The sequence below is a fragment of the Pararge aegeria genome, chromosome 10 (assembly GCF_905163445.1).
Source record: "Pararge aegeria chromosome 10, ilParAegt1.1, whole genome shotgun sequence".
Taxonomy (NCBI): domain Eukaryota; kingdom Metazoa; phylum Arthropoda; class Insecta; order Lepidoptera; family Nymphalidae; genus Pararge; species Pararge aegeria.
Genome location: NC_053189.1, coordinates 14518829 through 14536172, shown reverse-complemented (window position 1 = coordinate 14536172; position 17344 = coordinate 14518829). Strand labels below are relative to the sequence as shown.

At 34.6% G+C, this 17344-nt stretch overlaps 2 protein-coding genes across 3 annotated transcripts; one reads left to right on the top strand and one right to left on the bottom strand.

The window, feature by feature from the left end:
* Nucleotides 1-217: 217 nt before the first annotated feature.
* LOC120626830 (ATP synthase lipid-binding protein, mitochondrial) lies at nt 218-4081 on the bottom strand. 2 transcript variants are annotated; one of them, XM_039894594.1, is made up of 4 exons: nt 3950-4081; nt 3421-3497; nt 2477-2663; nt 218-842 (listed from the first exon to the last, which is right to left on the bottom strand). In XM_039894594.1, exons 2-4 carry the CDS (start codon nt 3463-3465, stop codon nt 679-681), a joined length of 396 nt encoding a protein of 131 aa, XP_039750528.1. In that variant the 5' UTR covers nt 3466-3497; nt 3950-4081; the 3' UTR covers nt 218-678. The 2 variants fall into 2 exon arrangements, with proteins under 2 accessions (XP_039750528.1, XP_039750529.1); XM_039894595.1 differs by lacking the exon at nt 3950-4081 and adding an exon at nt 3811-3949.
* A 72-nt stretch (nt 4082-4153) lies between these two features.
* On the top strand, nt 4154-11312 carry LOC120626829 (juxtaposed with another zinc finger protein 1). The gene is made up of 5 exons (XM_039894593.1): nt 4154-4411; nt 4774-4962; nt 5406-5514; nt 6678-6824; nt 9707-11312. The coding sequence occupies exons 1-5, from the start codon at nt 4312-4314 to the stop codon at nt 10194-10196; spliced, it is 1035 nt and encodes a 344-aa protein (XP_039750527.1). The 5' UTR covers nt 4154-4311; the 3' UTR covers nt 10197-11312.
* The last annotated feature ends 6032 nt before the right edge of the window (nt 11313-17344 follow it).

Here is a 17344-nt window from a genome sequence, read left to right as displayed (position 1 = left end):
AAAAAACCCACAATCAGTTATTACTCGAGACATCCGTCGTAACGGAACGAAATTGTCGGAGATTGAACAAAGAACAAGAACATAGCGCTCACCGCTGGGCCAGTGAGGTCGTCAATGATATGAGATTTAATATTTTTCTTCAGAATCGTAGATTGTTATGAGAAATGTCTTAGGCAAATTGTTGTTAGATGGAGGTTTTATCATGAAAAAATGCTGGTCAATATTGGTTGGTATCATTTAATCGCCCTAAAAATGTACAATACAGATGCCGACATTCCCGAACGGCATAACAAGTTTAAAGTCGATGACAATACTCGCACGCAAAGTGCAAATAACTGGCTTAAAACATATCATCAGCGGCTTCCAACACCGTTATACTGTGCTTCTATGCGTAACATGATTTGGAGTAACAGTCTACATTATATTATAAATCAGGAATAATAATCAATAAAGTGTTCACGTACAACATTTTATTTGCAGATTTTATTTATACTACATAATTAAATAAATTGTATTCCTGATTATATGCACTGATAAGTGTAACACTTAACACATTAGTTCTCGCACCACTATGAGGGTAAGGTTTCACACATTTGATTCCATGGCCGTCCACTCCAGATAGTATACACTGAAACCTCATTTCGGATGGCAGTAGTAGTGTTCTTAAAAGTAACTAGCTTAGAAAGCGAATAACAGCAGGAAGGCCATCATAAGACAGAAGAGTCCCATGGCCTCAGACAGGGCGAAACCCAGGATGGCGTATGAGAACAGCTGTTGCTTGAGAGAGGGGTTCCTGGCGTAGCCGATGATAAGGGAGCCGAACACTGTTCCAATTCCCGCACCTGAACAAAGAAAAAAAAATTAAAACCCGAAAATGTACAAAAAATATTCATCACAAGTTAAATTTGGTATGATTGTTGAAAATAAAATCATCTATGAGCTAGAAAAGCTCATGATAGCATGCATATGCAGTATTGTATGTTCTCAGGGCACGAGAAGCCTACACAGAGTTTGTATTAATTACAGCCTTCTTTAATTCTGACCTGTGCCCTGTAGTGGGCTGTTATTGTTTTGATAATAATGACGATGCTTGCATTGCATAATGGAGAAAAGAATTTTGTAGGACTAAGAGATTTTAATCTGAGACCAATTGAACTCAAACACAAACAACAAAATCCTGAATTACATGTATAAAAAATTAAAAAGCACAAATGATACATACCTATGCAAGTCACAGCATGCAAACCAAATAGAATTTTATGAACACAGATCAAGCACATTAAAGTCACATTATTATACACTGTACAAAAACTTAATAATAAAAAAAGATTAAATAAACAAATGTCTAAAAAGCGAATAACATTAAGAAAGCAATCATTAAACAAAACAAGCCCATTGCTTCGGACAATGCAAATCCCAGAATGGCATATGAAAATATTTGCTGCTTGAGTGAGGGGTTGCGTGCATAGCCAATGATTAAACATCCAAACACCACACCAATTCCAATACCTGTTAATAATAGCAAGGAATAAGGAGAAGGTAAATGTAAGGAAAGTATTTAAGGAGAAAGGTGCAATTTTAAAACTGATTGCTCACCATAAGTGGATATTTACTTTGCTGTGTGGGGGTGAAAAATGTGATTATAAATTAGCTAAATAACCTGATATTTAACACAATAAAAAAAGAAGTTAATCCAATTTTCAAATGATGTGCAATCAGCTTTATATGTTAGAAAAAGATGGGGAAACATGAATATTATTAAAATATTTTAATTACTGTGATGTACAAATCGGAACTTATCAAGCAAAAGTTTTATAAGTGGGTTCTGCATATTTATATTCCTAGATAAATGTGCCAAGTTCTCACATTTCTTTTTAAAATGAAATGGTTTTGAATACTATCAAGAATTGAAGTGAAGCTTGCTAAATAATTGATTCAGTTCAAGCAACTCTGAAATAATGTCTGCAACCAATCTAAAAATCAATAGTGTTCCTCCATCTTGTGTTATGCAACCACTGTTACATAAAAACCACCCCTTTACTTGTACAGGATATCTTTTTACATATTAGCTTTCTCAGATAGTAATGAATCATTGAATGGTTTTGTTTTTGGAAAGAAAAAACACTCACTATTCAGATCTACACTTGAATAATCCTAAATTACATATTAGTGTTTTTCTTATTTGATTAAATGAAAACTTAGCACATTTAACATATGGAAAAAACACTGATCAAGCTGCAAATAAATAAAACGGGTATTGAGAAAATCTTTAATCTACTTTTTGATGGCTTCTCCAATCATTTTCCTTTATTTTGAAGCACAATCAAAACCCATTATATTTACAGGAATTGATTAATCTGTTTGATATAGATTGATTGACTGATGATTATTTGAGAATTTTATCATTCAATCTTCCTTGTCCTGTCAGCAACACCCCCAAATTCTGATTAGCCTAATATATGAAGTAATTCCTTACCAGATCCAGCTACTCCTACTGTGGCGGCACCAGCGCCGATGAATTTAGCGGCAGAGTCAATGTCCTTTGTTACAGAAGTGGTCTGGAAGGAGCGCACAGCAGACAACTGTGCAGGTGCAGCAGGGACCATCTGTTTTTGGCAGGGGATCGCCGCTAGTGGCCTCACCAAAGCTGTGTTGCTGAAGATCTGGAATTATGCAATTTTGTTTTATTCATTACATAAATTTTTACCAATTGTCATTTTATTAAGGGCTGCTATTGTCTATGAATTTCTAAGCCAGAAAGTTTAGATATGATTTTTTTTTAATTCCTTGAGCAGAGATCTTTAGGATTAGCTTATTTGAAAATGAGGTAACCATTTTTTGTCCAACTTTGTACATATTATCAATATTTGAATCTTGTTAATGAAGTAACCAAAAATTTATTCAAAAAAGTAATTTTGGTGCAATATTGTTGTGTAATAAGAAAGTTACACTTATATGAAGAAACCTATCAAAGAGTCAAAAGGGTTGAAAGAATATTTTAAATGTTCTAAAAGTATTAAAATCTGATTAGTTTCAGCAAATTATTCTATGCCTCTTGTGTGGACTAGGCTTAAGGTCCATGGCATTGATTCAGTCCATGCTTTGCATAGCCTGTATTTGATACTGAATAAAGAAAAAAAATATCTGTTACCTGATGCAAAAAATGGTTAACACCTGATTATGATGTTACATAACTGCTATCTAGTTGCAATTATGTGTTAAAATGTTTACACCCATTTTAATGGGACACAGTTATACTATAAATTAATTGAACTGATGATAATAACAATGAACTAGTGATAAAGGTACATCAAGTTATCTGATGGTACATTAAGTAATCATCCAAGTTGTAAATGTACAATTTTAAATACGAGAACCACTGGAAATGCCGCAATAGAAGGAATATTCAAGTATACTTACAGCAGACCTGGCTGCAGGGGCGATCAATCTAGCAGCAGACAGCATATTTGTGGTTATTTGGGTGCGGCGATCGAGAACTGAAAGAAATGTAGCACTAGTGAGTGATAACTAGGTATATTAAATCGGGTCGTTTGATGAGAGTTCAGAAGACTTGACAGTTTGACCGCAGAACGTTACGTAATTTCAGGAGGCTACGTAACTGTGGCAAGATAGGAAGTTTACTGTATATCTATGATTTTTCGATAATACCAAAAGTTATATCACTACGCACTAACAGCTACGATGTAGTCGGTATAATTTCACATAAATTAATTGCTAGGGAACAGCGGAAAATGGCCGAATCGGCGATCAATCTTTCGCTTTAGAATTCTGTCTTCAATGACAACTTACAAAATCACTGTTAAATATATGCACCGACACGCACTGTGCGCCTTTCTTTATCAATATTAACACTTCTTGCTTGATAATAGTGGAGGATTTGAACACTTTTTTACGATTTATATCGTACACCAATCTCTCTGACACTTACCAAAGAACACCGAGAAGGAGGAGACCGGCCTTTGGAATGTTCAATTTGTGAGTGGTCAAATGAAACAGAGTATAAATTCCGTATCGCTATTGGTTGACTTGCGCAGAATGCGCCAGTTCCGCTCGGAGCAGCCAACTATTGATCTGGCTGCGCGAGTGACACATGCATTTAATACTTATTTAAATGAAATATGATTCTGATTAGAATTCTTGTCTTTTAGAGTTTTAAAAATTCAAAAATTATTATTTTAATTGATTTTCGTATAAGTTTTATACAAGAAAAAATAGATTTTAAACGCCAGGTATAGAAATATTTCAAAGCGTACAGTTGCCAATTGACTAGTCCATCAGCCTCCGTACGACATGGCCGTCTTCATGATAAACATCTGTAAATTTAATGGCTGTGGCATAACATTTCCACGGCTATCGGACTTAATTGAGCACATCGAAGACGTACATATAGGTAATTATATATTTTTTTGTATCATTCGCAGTCAAATACGATATTTCAAGCTCATTATAAATAGAGTAGCCCATCCATAATACGTCTTATCAATATGTCAATGTTGCCTACATTGTGTTTCATAAAATCGATGAAAATTATTGCGGGAAATTTTACAGAAAGGTATATTGTGTTAAAATCTGTAGGTACTCTTAGCTATATAAAGCTTATAATATAGAGTTGTATCGTATAAAATAACCTTTAAACTAAGTTTTCAAGAGATTGTAAAATGTAAACAATGAACAGCTGATTCCGGTGGCAGTATGTAATATGGATGCTGCTGTTAGTCATCGCGTTGACTTAATTAACTATTTTTTTTTTAGATTATGACCCCGCTGTAGTAGAGCAAAAGGAAGCTTCGCAGCCATCATGTATCCCACTCAGCTATGTTTTGAAATTTTTTACGGAGGCATCGAGGCGGGAGATTCACAATATGCCGGCGGCTGTCGATGTTCGCCGGCGCTTGCTCTCCGCGCCGAAGACACCTTCGGTTCGGAGCAGCACTCCTACAGGTTATTGCAAATTAGATCTTAAAAGACTAATGTACGTTACATTTTATGTTTATAAGTAAATTCTCTAAATACAATTATATGACAGACTACGTTTCGAAAATAATTTTAGAACTATAATTTCCCATATTACTATCATATTGGAGTTGTATTTTTTTTTTGAACCGTAACAAACATCAAATTCGCTTTTCTGGGAACTAAAGTCTGAAATAGAAATATCCTATGATTAGGAGAGGTTTTTTAGATCTAAATGATTCTTTACATGATGAAATACGCAAAAAACCTATGATTTTCAGCTAATTTTGTGCAAAAACCTACAGATTCTATTAGGCACAAGCGGTTATAACGATATTGGATTTAGATGGTCCCCCTATCCATCCTTGTTTATTTACAAATCATTATCTTTATCTTGTGTGTTGACACGGTAATTAATATCATAATTTCAGGAAGTGAAATGGACGAGGAAGATGTTATGAGCCCTTCTGATGACAGCAACGACTCATGGGCGACTGTCGAGGAGTATAGTTCTGAGTTTATACTACGTTATGGAGTTAAGTAAGTACATTTCGTAGAAAAATACGATTAATTTTACTTTTTGTATCAGCTGCTGCATTATGTGCAATTTATGTTTAAATTTTAAATAGTAGGCAGATGAAACTGGAAATTATTAGTGAAACACGATTATTTTTATTATAAACCTCACACTATAACTATCATTTTTAAAGCGAATGAATGAATGAATGCAGGACAATAATGACACTAGAGTTACAAAGTGTGAAGAGGAATCAATTTTACATTGTGCTATTCATAGTTGTTGTATAGTTCTATTATTCAAAAGGTAGTCAAATTATAAATAAATAAAATTAATTATTATTATTAATATCTTTATTGCACACACAAAAACAAAATACACAGAAACACATTTACACATAAAAAATAATAAAAAAAACTAGTTTAGGTGTGCAAAGGCGGTCTTAACGCTAAAGCGATCTCTCCCAGACAACCTTTGGCGATAGTAGTTTTTGTAAGTTTAGTTGTCTGAACAACTGCAAATTACTGTCTTTACATCATCATCATAACATCAACCAGTCCTATACAGCCTACAGGGCATGGGTTCTTCCCACAATGAGAAGGGCTTAGGCCGTATATCACCACACTGGCGCAGCGCACATGGACTCTCTCTTTATCATATCAACCAATTACTGGCCCACTACAGGTCACGGGTCTCCTCTTACAATGAGAAGGGGTTAAGGCCGTAGCCCACTTCGCTGGCCCAGTGCGAATTGGTGCACTTCACACACCTTTGAGAACATTATGGAGAACTCTCAGGTATGCAGGTTTCGCCACGATGTTTTCCTACACCGTTGAAGCAAGTGATATTTTTAGTGTTTAAATCGCACATAACTGAGTTATGTGATAGTTAAAGGTGCCCCTGCACGCACCTATAACAATTACATAAGTAAGTTATGTGCGTTTTAAACGATTAAAATATCACTTGCTTCATCTGTGAAGGAAAACATCGTGAGAAAATCTGCATACCTGAGAGTTCTCCATACTACATTTATTCGAACTCGTCCCTCCGAAACTGAAGTCTAGCTCCCACCCTGGGCTATCACCGCTCCTATATTTCTTCGATATTTTTGTCCATCTATTTATCCATGCTAGTTCTCGAAATGAATAGATTTCGACAAAACTAGAAGAGGTATGGTTTCTTACAGAATGAATGCGAATGCATCGTCCGGCGCTCTAGGACCAGCTGCCCAAGAGAAACCATTCGCTTGTCCGGTGCCCGGTTGCAAGAAGCGCTACAAGAATGTCAACGGTATCAAATACCACTCTAAGAATGGCCATAAAAAGGATGGAAAGTGAGTTAATTATTCATTGTCATTTTTAAAATCATTGCCGCAGGGTGATTACGTATCTCGCGACAGCAATGCGAAAGGCGTAAATCTTGCAATCACTGCTTTCAAACGTAACTTTTGTTTATTTATTGTATGGAAAAGTGACGTTTGACAGCAGTGATTGCAAGATTTACGCCTGTCGCATTGCTGTCGCGAAATACGTATTCACCCTGCGGGTGTATGTTTGCGACTTTGCAAATCAGAGGGTCGATAAAGAAACGTGTTATTATAACATAGCGACTATTGCTACAAAATTTTGTAACTAGCGTAATTTGACGACCTCCCTGGCGCTACAGTGTACGCTATGAATTTAGGTCCCGGGTTTGATTCCCAGCAGGGAATTTTCAGTTTGGGAATTGAATTTTCTCTGGTCAAGTCTGGTGGGAGGCTTTGGCCGTGGCTAGTTACTACTGCCAAAGACGTGCCGCTAAGCGATTTAGTGTTCAGGTGTGATGTCGTGTAGAAACCGATTAGGCAGTATGACTTCCCACGTTGGTAGTCATACTGCCCGCTACCATCTTAGACTGCATTAGCACTTACCACCAGGTAAGATTGCGGTCAAGGGCTAACTTGTAGTGGAATAATAATAATAAAAAAAAAACTAATCGGGTAATAGTGTCAGCTAATCTGAAATAATTGCGATCTTATTATTGCTGTCATTCTTTGATAGTTCACACTCAAATGCTTAGAAACAAAGGGGTTCGAATTCTGATTTTATCTTTCCTGCGTGTCTCAAAGAGCGTGTTAGTCCCGTCGATAGTAATCATAAGAGTCCTCAAGTCTGTTAATCCATATTAGAGAAGCATGGTGGGTCTGTTAGCAATCAGACATCGATTAGAATGACGCAGATTAGCATGGTTGTTTTTATTATTATTTATTTATTTATTTATACTCTTTCTGAGCGAGCTTTCTTTTAAACGAGAAAAAAAAAGAACAAACATGAAGAATGAAGCAGGATAAAAAAGGCGGCCTTATCGCCAAGTAGCGATCTCTGCCAGGCAACCTTTGGATTAGGGAAACTAAAAAGAAAAACGAATGCCATTTATAACTAATGTTATTCTTGTTCCATAGAAAATGTCCTATTCTTACACCATCAAATACTAACAAACAAAAAAATCCTACAACTAAGAAGCGTCTTACTGCTCAAGAATATTTTTGGAAGAAATGGGTATCTTATAAATATCTTTCATAATAGTTGCATTCCCGTTTCCCTGTATTAATTTTAAATAGTATTTGAATAGTAAATTCTAGTTTAGAGCAGTGTTGAATGTCTCAATTGTGTCATTAACGCTTTAACTGTATACAAAATGATGCCGATAAGGAATCTTTCACTAATGATCGAATACGAAACAGTTCGTGTAACTACTAGAATGCCACCTTGATAGCAAGATATGTATTTCAAATACCGTCAGTCTTTTAGAATAAACTGTAATAATAGAAGTAGGTAATTCATATTAAGTAATAATCATCATAACACTACAATTAACATTTGACGTCTTTAGTAGTTCTATAAATCTTAATATTTTTTAACCTACAACACAGTTATTGTTTAGAAAAGGTAACAAGATATTTCTGTCCCAGAATTAATGTTAGATTTTTTAAATATAAAGACAAGTGCTTGACTGCAATCACAACTGATGGTAAGTAATGATACAGCCTAAGATGGGGCGCGCTTGCCTAGAAGATGCCTTTTCACTCTTGATTTGAAGGTACCCAGATTATAGGTATCGGGGAAGACGGAAGATGGGAGAGCATTCCAGGCTTTTGGGGCGCGTATCAGTAAGCAAGAAGCAAAACGCTTCGTACGTATTGATGGTATTTCAACAACGTAACGGTTCAGATTCTTTCGGTGCCTCGCAGTTCGATGGTAGAAAGAAGATGGTTTAACCAAATCGAATAGCTCCTGAGCACACTCTCTGAAATGTATCTTGGAGAATACAGATAGAGAGGCAACCTTGCGCCGGTGTTCATAACTTAAGTCCACTGACTAAAAGGTCGTTGCGTGAAATGAGTCTCCTAGCACGACGATCCATCGCATCCAAAGCATCGAGCTCGTACTTGGCAGAGCAATCCCATAAATGGCTGCAGTACTCCATGCACGACCGAACTTGAGCTTGGTACAGGGTTAGATACTGTTCCGGCGTTAAATAGCGCTTAACTTTGTTGAGGATGCCAAGTTTTGTGCCAGCAAGTTTTGTGCCAGCAGTTTTAGCTTTGGATTCGATGCAGTCATGAGTCAGTGCCTGATTAAGCAAGCGCGGGGCCCGTAGCAAATTCTTTAAAAGATGTGTTATGGGTTCTTAAGTATAAAGTAGTAAAAATACAATTCAATACTCAATACGTATCTTAAATACAATACTTACTTGCTATCTATAGGTTACAATTTTGTATAGTAAATTACAATACAATAGTATAGTAAATTACTATAGGCGATGTCTATGTGCGTGTTCGTGTGCGTGTTTGTCGGTTAGTCAGTCAGTCATGCAGAGATGATTGGTATTAAATATGCGGGGCCCTCTTTCGCGCGGGGCCAGTAGCAATTGCTACTCTTGCTACTTGGTCCTTAATCCGGCACTGGATGCAGTGTCCGAAGCTAAGAATAGACGTAATGTTGATACCTAAGAGCTCAATACTTTTCATGATTGTCACAGATATAATTCGGAAAGTCTGAGTTGGGGGAAAAAAAACCAGTTTATTTTATTTTTCTTTAATTGGAATACCAACAGTTGTAGATACTAAATAGTTAACAAATTGGTTGACTTTAAACTAATAACAGGTTTACCTGATAGAACGCGGCAAACTATAACTAAGTTTAGCAATTTTAATGTTATAAAATTTGGTTTCAGGGTAAAAAAGGCTTACAAATGCCAATGCGGCAAAAGCTACAAAACGGCGCAAGGGCTTAAGAGTCATTCCATAACACAGCACACTATCAGCACTGCTCATCAGGTTCATCAAGCGAGCGAAGGTCGTATTCATGCGTCTAAATTGCAAAACCTTGTCGTCACAGCCTCCCCGTCATCACGACCTCACGTTACCCCTCACATCGTACCTTCTCTAGAGAGCTTGGAAGCCAGCAAACTGGTCCGAATCTACGACACACTTAAAGCCAAAGACTTGCCTTCTTTCACGATTCCCAAACACAACCTGACTCATTTGAACATCATAAGCGCCAACCAAAACAGCCAAACCATACGCCATTCTGTTCATCTCAACTCGACGCCGGCCATTCCTCTTGATAAAATCAAGTATGAAAAACCTCCTAAAGTGACCGTTACACCGGAAACGACGTATGAAGTTCCCAGCTTGACACTGTCGAGCGATCGTAGAGGCTAGAGTCGTCAGAATGTTATTTATTTTATTTTCATATTATAAATATGACCACGCAGTTCCTATGTAAAAAAAAAAATCCTTATATTAAATGTATATGTCATGGTCGGTTCTTAATTAAAAGTGTCGCTTAAGTAGAAAGTGTTTCACATTCATGCAGGTCGACCATATAGGTATTTTTTTTCCGCTATTCAGCATATATTGTAATGTATGTGTTTGTATATTTACTGCAGAGATTGTTTTATTTTTAAGGAAGAATAGATTTTATTTTTGTTTTGTTTGTTTAGTTTTAGTATAGTTTGCTGTGATTCCAATTTTATTTATTGATTTAACTAATTGTTACCAAAGTGACCTAAAATCGCTAGCGTAGATTGAATCCAAAGGATTGAAGTAGATGATTTGATGATACAAATTTATGCCGGCTTTATGTTATTACGGCTGATGTTAAAGATATCAAGGGATTTTTTTCATATCTGTTGCAACAGGGTAATTATAATGTGGAAATAAGTGAGGTCCTTTGAATCTAGTTCTTGCGTGGGATTGAAAGAATGCAAAATGCAATTGTATAGTCAAATTCAGAATTCTTCGTGCCATCTTTTCATTATATCCGTGTACTTAATGTGTATTGTTGTGTTGATTACGACATAGATTCTTAAATTAAACGGAAAGAAGAAAAAAAAAACATTCGCTATTAAGTATCCCCGTAGGATAATAAATATACTCATAAATGTGATAATATATTATAGACAAAAAACAAAAAAAAAAGCTTTTAAGCGTATAACTATTTAATGGTAATTAGATGTTAAGGCTGACATTAATTTTAATTTCCGTCTGGCTGTCAGAAAATTGTTCGTAAATAAAAAAAAACAAATTGTATTCAGTAGTTTGTAAAAAATATGTATAATGAATAAAATAAGTGAGTGTGCAATATAATTATAGCAAAGAGTTACTTACATTCGAAATAAGGACTCTATCCCAAAGTACTAAGTACCATTTACTAATTAGGTATTTTTGTTACTTATTTATTACGCAGCTTGGGAACTTCATTTATGTGCAATTTTCTTACATACGGATTTGATGATTTTCGTCTTTTTCATTATATGACTGTACAATTTATCTAAATTAATATAAATGTTATATCAGATACTCATTATATTTTAATGTACATAACGAATCTTTTTATATATTTGGTTAAGTATTAATATTTGTCTTTGAAAAAGGTTAAATTCATAAAATTATATTTATTGTTCAGAAATTTTTGTATAATTTGTGCGATTTATTTCTATGTAATAAATAATTAATAACACTATATAAAAAGCGCGAATATTTTACCGTGCCTGTGAATTTCGTGTTAACGCGCCATTTGCCTTAATGTTTCTTCTAAAATTTCAGCCAGAATAGCTACTTCATAGAAATGCTATAATAATGCTGCTCAAGTTTGGGACATATGTATATATATGTTTGATATAATAAAACATGTTAAGTTACCGTCAAATATTTAATTCATGGTATAGGTGTAAATAATAAAATTTTCTTGCAAAAAGAAAAAGTACTGAAATTTTATTTGTATGGAGTAGTTATTTTGAGAAATTAAAAGTCTTGATTTATAAACTAATCCTAAATTTAATAGCTTGTGTTCATAAAATCTTTCATTTTTGTATTTAGAAAATAATATTTTTTTTTACGAAATTGAAAAAAATGTTAGGTGCTATGGAACAGGGATTCGGAGAATGCTTAGGAAGAATATTAATAAGGTTTGTACTTATTGGACAAAATAAAAAAGTAAAATTATTGGATCTAGTATCTACCTATAACGGTGCTTAATGGGTAAGAAGTGTGATATTCGGAGTAAAGAATGGAACAGGTATCGTGTGAATGCCAAAGAAAAGACATCTCACTTTTTACAAACTATATTATGTATGCAAAAAGTAAAGTTGTAGTATTAAAATGCAAAAACACAAAATATGATATCTAATTTTTTTGCATATACTACCTTAAGTCCGCAGTAGAGAACGGGTAAGTTTTTGAGTATTAACATGAAAAATGGTTTTGAAAATGGAGTTTCGTTTACCCAAGCTTACTTTGTAGTTTGGACCACATATTTTCTGTTCACCACATGTTGTTAAAGTAAATTAATTGATTATTTTGATCTATTTAAGGACTTTAGTATTATTATTTATAAAATATAACCACAACTTTACACTATACGATGGGTGTGTTTGAGATAATTCCTATTCAAAAAAGTAAAATATAAATCTTAAAAATATTTAAACTGTGATTCTCTTTAGCATTGTAATCGTAATTCTCTTATAACGACAGTTTGTGACGTAAAAGATGCAATTCTTGTATGAGTGATGATAAAATTTACGTCATAAAATGCAATTCGCGGGTAGTCAAGATTTGAAAGTCATTGAAAATCAGAAGTACGATTTTGTGAGAAAATCTTATTCATTTGGCAGCTCGAAAAGCACACTATGTTTCCATTTGTCAAAGGGGTAATTCGAATTTAAAGAATTGTGTTTGTGGTCTTTAGTAAATAAACGTAGGTAAGTACCTACTTTTATTTTAAAAAAAAAAAATGTGTTGATAAAATTGTATAAAACGTGAACAAACATTGCATCTGTATAATGCAGAGCCACTGTCCGCGTGTGTAACTCAGTTTTGAAGTAAACAAGCCTGAAAATTAGCTTATCCTAACCTGATTTTAATGATGTTTTTGTTTTATTTGAATAATTAATGGACCAAGCAAATGGGTCTGTCGAGGGACACACAGAGTTTTTAGTGGGTGCAAGCCCCACGTAACCACTCCGTTTCCCCTAAAAAGGTTAAAAAAAAAAAGGACATAAACAATTAGGTACTACAAAGAGCTGCCCTCTGTGTCCATCAACCTAACCCCCATTTGCCTATAATTATTGATTCATCGCTACTCTAATACCGATCAGCAAATAAAAAGCTTATTAATTCAAATAACCATGAAAAAGTTACTTCACATTTTTTTATATTGTAGTGACATGGTCGGTAGCATCGTATTGAGGTCCTATAATTAAAAGTACAGTCATATGGCCAATAAGGCATTTTTGATAATAACTAGTGTGCATGTTTCTTTAAATTTTATACATTTTGATAATTCTTTAAATGTTTTGGTTTATTTTTTGTTTAAACATCGTCGGTAATCTTTATGAAGAAGAAAATTATCGAACTAATTTAATTACATTGTGAATTGTGTTTATAGCTAAACTATGATTCGTTTGTTATGTTTACGTTAATTTAAGACTGATTGTTGAAATTTTATTGTAACATACTTAGTCTTGTTAGTTTATATTTAATCTACACCAAGTTCGAACGATAAGAAAGATAGTTATAGTTGAAAGAAAACAAGTTTAGTACTGCCCGTAAATGGTACACTGGATAGATATCTCCTTAGTTTGTTGTTTATGCTCCCGAATCTCGTGTTGTTTAAATTATTTCTAATCATACACTATAAACCTTAATTTGTGACGTAAAAATTGGCAGGCCTTGAATGTTAACGTCATAAAATAACTCAATTGACGGATCTAAACATAGTGCTATACTCTTCACCAGAGAAAATAACTAACTTAAATCTAAGAAAATAATAATACAATAAATAACATTTTTGATTTATATAAATTAATTGTAGTTCAACATCAATATAATAATATCAATATCTACATATATAATTGTAGTTCGACATAACGTTAAGCTCACAGCATAGATGGAACATTGTGAGGACGTGATATTTTGCTCAGTGTAAAAAAATAACAAAAAGTTATCTAGCGACATCTGAATTAAAATATGATCCCGCTTGGAAAGGGTTAATATAAAACTGACATGATTATGTATGTACCTAAATTATTAAATTCTTGTTAATTTAATTTATATGTTAACATTAGAAAGACATGCTGTGCTCATTTTTATAAGTTTTATCATTAGATCAATGACTGGTCTTTTGCGCTTCTACTAGATGGCGCTAATTTACTTATTAATTAAAATACGGCATTGCGGCTGAAGTCTGCGGACTCGAGTTAGTATTTTACGGATTTAGCTTTAACATTTGTGTAGTAAGTAACTGTATAAAATACATTTCCCCGTTAATCTAATATACAAAGGATTCAAACATTTTTAAAAGTGGAGAAAAAACTGAGAAAATTATATATTTGATTGTGACTTAAAAGTCTATGACAACAAATGTCAATGTTAAAAGTAGCTGAACATTTTAAAATTTCTTCCCAGAGGTACTGCGTTGTCTGCTGTCATTAACAATGACGTCACACAAACGCGTTAAATTTGCTGGAATCTAAAGTGCCCAAGTCGGTTGAATCACTTTGTAGCGCTTAATTTTTTTAATAAATTAATTTATAAATATTAAGGATATGTTTTCGGCATCGTTGCAAATAGGAAATACCAAGAAGTTTAAAAAAAACACGAAACCATGATATAGAGTAACTGGAGTTTAAAATATAATTTGAGCGTTGTTCAGTAGGAGCGGAGCAGAGACCAAGCATTCATCTATGATTCTATCACATACACGAATATGATTAAAATAAGTATAGTAAAAACAACTCGCTTGTAAATGTTCACTGAATTAAGAGAGTCCCGAGAATTTTGTTGCCCTTTTTGTCTGTTTGTATATCTCATCTTATTAATGTACTAAGCGAGCATGCTGTGATGATGAGTGTTGGTAAAAATCTTAGTAGATACTATGGTTTGATTTGACTTAACACGCGTGGTGTAGCGTGGGTTGTTGCAACCTTGCGGACTTATCTAAATTGTGCAAAAGAATGCAGGTAATGATAGGATCTACTATCTGATAGAATTTTCGTAAAGTAGTTACATTTTGTACCTTAATTCATAAGTGTGAATTTAAATATCAAAAAAAGTTGTTGCAAAAGAGTTTGCGTTCACCTTAAAAACGTAAACAAAATTAGGCTTTAACGATTAAGGTGATTTTTGAAAAAACAAATAATTTCAGATATTGATCAGAATTAATTTCTCAAAAATTTGAAATAAGTAGTTATTACCTGTAGCATGAATTCCCTGTACAAATATTGCTTTGCGGCTCAATATACGATCTGCTCAAGTTAATGATACGTAAGTGTCTTATAATGCGTCGGTTATTAAATTTTATTAAGAGTTGCTGGTAAATACAATTTCTAACGATACGGGTTGGTGCGACTACATTAGCTTTATTCAACGGTGAGCGATTGTTGAAGCGATGATAGCTCAGTGGGCAGGAGCTCGACTTCACTTTCGTGGGGCTGAGTTCGAATCCCAGCACGCACCTCCAAGTATTCTAAGTTATGTGCGTTTTATAGTAATTAAAATATCACTTGCTTCAACGGTGAAGGAAAACATCGTGAGAAAACCTGTATGCCTGAGAGTTCTCTTAAATGTGTGAAGTCCACCAATCCGCACTGGGCCAGCGTGGTGGACTACGGTGCACTGTAGTGGGCCATTAATTGGTTGATATGATGAGCGATTGTTTGCATTATCGCGATATTATTACCAAAATAGTCACGCCACGTACATTCAAGGAGTGTTCTGGCGAAGACCGATTTATTGTAGCCAGCGCGCTAAACGTTACATTAGCATTTCTCCATAAATAATTAAATAAATAAACTCCAACGGTTCGGCTGTTGCTAAAATGGTGTTTAGTGTTATTGTAGCGCTATTGAAGATCCAGCACGCTAAACGTTAAAATACCATTTCTGCATAAATAATTAAATAAATAAACTCCAATGGCTGTTGCTAAAATGGTGTTCCTGTCACGTCGTAATAGACTGTAGGGTGTAGATTCGACACCTTGTTGCTTTACGATGTAAAGATTACTTGTGTTCATTTACTAAAGAACTGTTCTCATTTAAAATACAACGGCCAGATTATAGAACTCAACTGCTGGCACAGAGTTTTAGCGTTTGCCTAATTTCCCCATTTCTCTGTCTGCTGAAGTGAGGACGAATTTGAGCTTTAAAACAAGGCTCTTAAGTTTTATTTTACTCTGCCGTTACAGTTACTCGAAAATAATTCTGAGGGCTTAGAAATCTTGTACTTTGGCGATTTACTGCTTTTCCGCAAATGTCGCAAGCCCATTATAATATCGTTTTGTCGCTTAAGCCGACGCGATAATGTAGCCGCACCATAATATAAAACCTAACAAATAGAATGGTGATATTTAAAAGTATATATTAGCTTTGTTATGATAACATTTGATAAAAAAAAATTAAGCGTTTCGACATTGGTATGAAATCGTTATGAAAAATATTTTGTATTAACTACTGTTAATTTAATTAAACTGATCGCATTTCTACTACACACATATCCAAGTCGTCGTTTGCAATTTTTTTTTCATTCTAATGTTCTGTATACACGAAGTCCAAACGACGATCAGTTTAATGTTTTGTAAAGTCGTACGAATGGTACATTGGTGTTGAACGCTCGAAGAAATTTGCGTTGCGTACGGTGCGTGCTACTAGATGCGTGACTAGCTTTCGGTATTCCTCACTCAAAAAAATATAAATTATAAATCCTTATCCATTAAATGGTTGTGAATAACAATATACCTTCAATTTTGTTATTAATGTTATATTTTGCAAATAAGCAATTTGATGTAAAATCTATAGATATCATATTATGTCGATATGATTGAATTATATGTTCAGTTTTCGTGCGGAGTATGGTCGTTAGAGTAAAAACTACACTAGCTAGCTAACAACTGGACTGGCCTCAGAGGCAGTCCCGAACTCCTTGAAAAGTGATCTTTTTAGCTCCGCCCCGCTCGCGTGGGCAAGCAGTATAGCCTTGCTCGCTTTTCAGTATTTCGCAAATCCACATCGGAATAAGTAGAAGGCCTTCTTCAGTTTTCTATAGAAGAGAGGAAGGCCTTTGCCCAACCGTGGGCTGGTGGCTAATGGTGAATTGAGTCCAAGGATTTGGAGCCTCGACCTTTACGTGACGCTGTCGGGCCGGTAAAAATTAAATCTTACCTTAGCCATTTTTAGTACAAGTTTATGAGTATCTGAGATTGAATCGAATATATATTATTTTAATTTCTCGTAAATTGGTATAGCCCGTTCATTATAAACTTATGCGTGAACTGTAAGGCGCGGGCGTGCCATACATAAATTTCTATCGAAAAA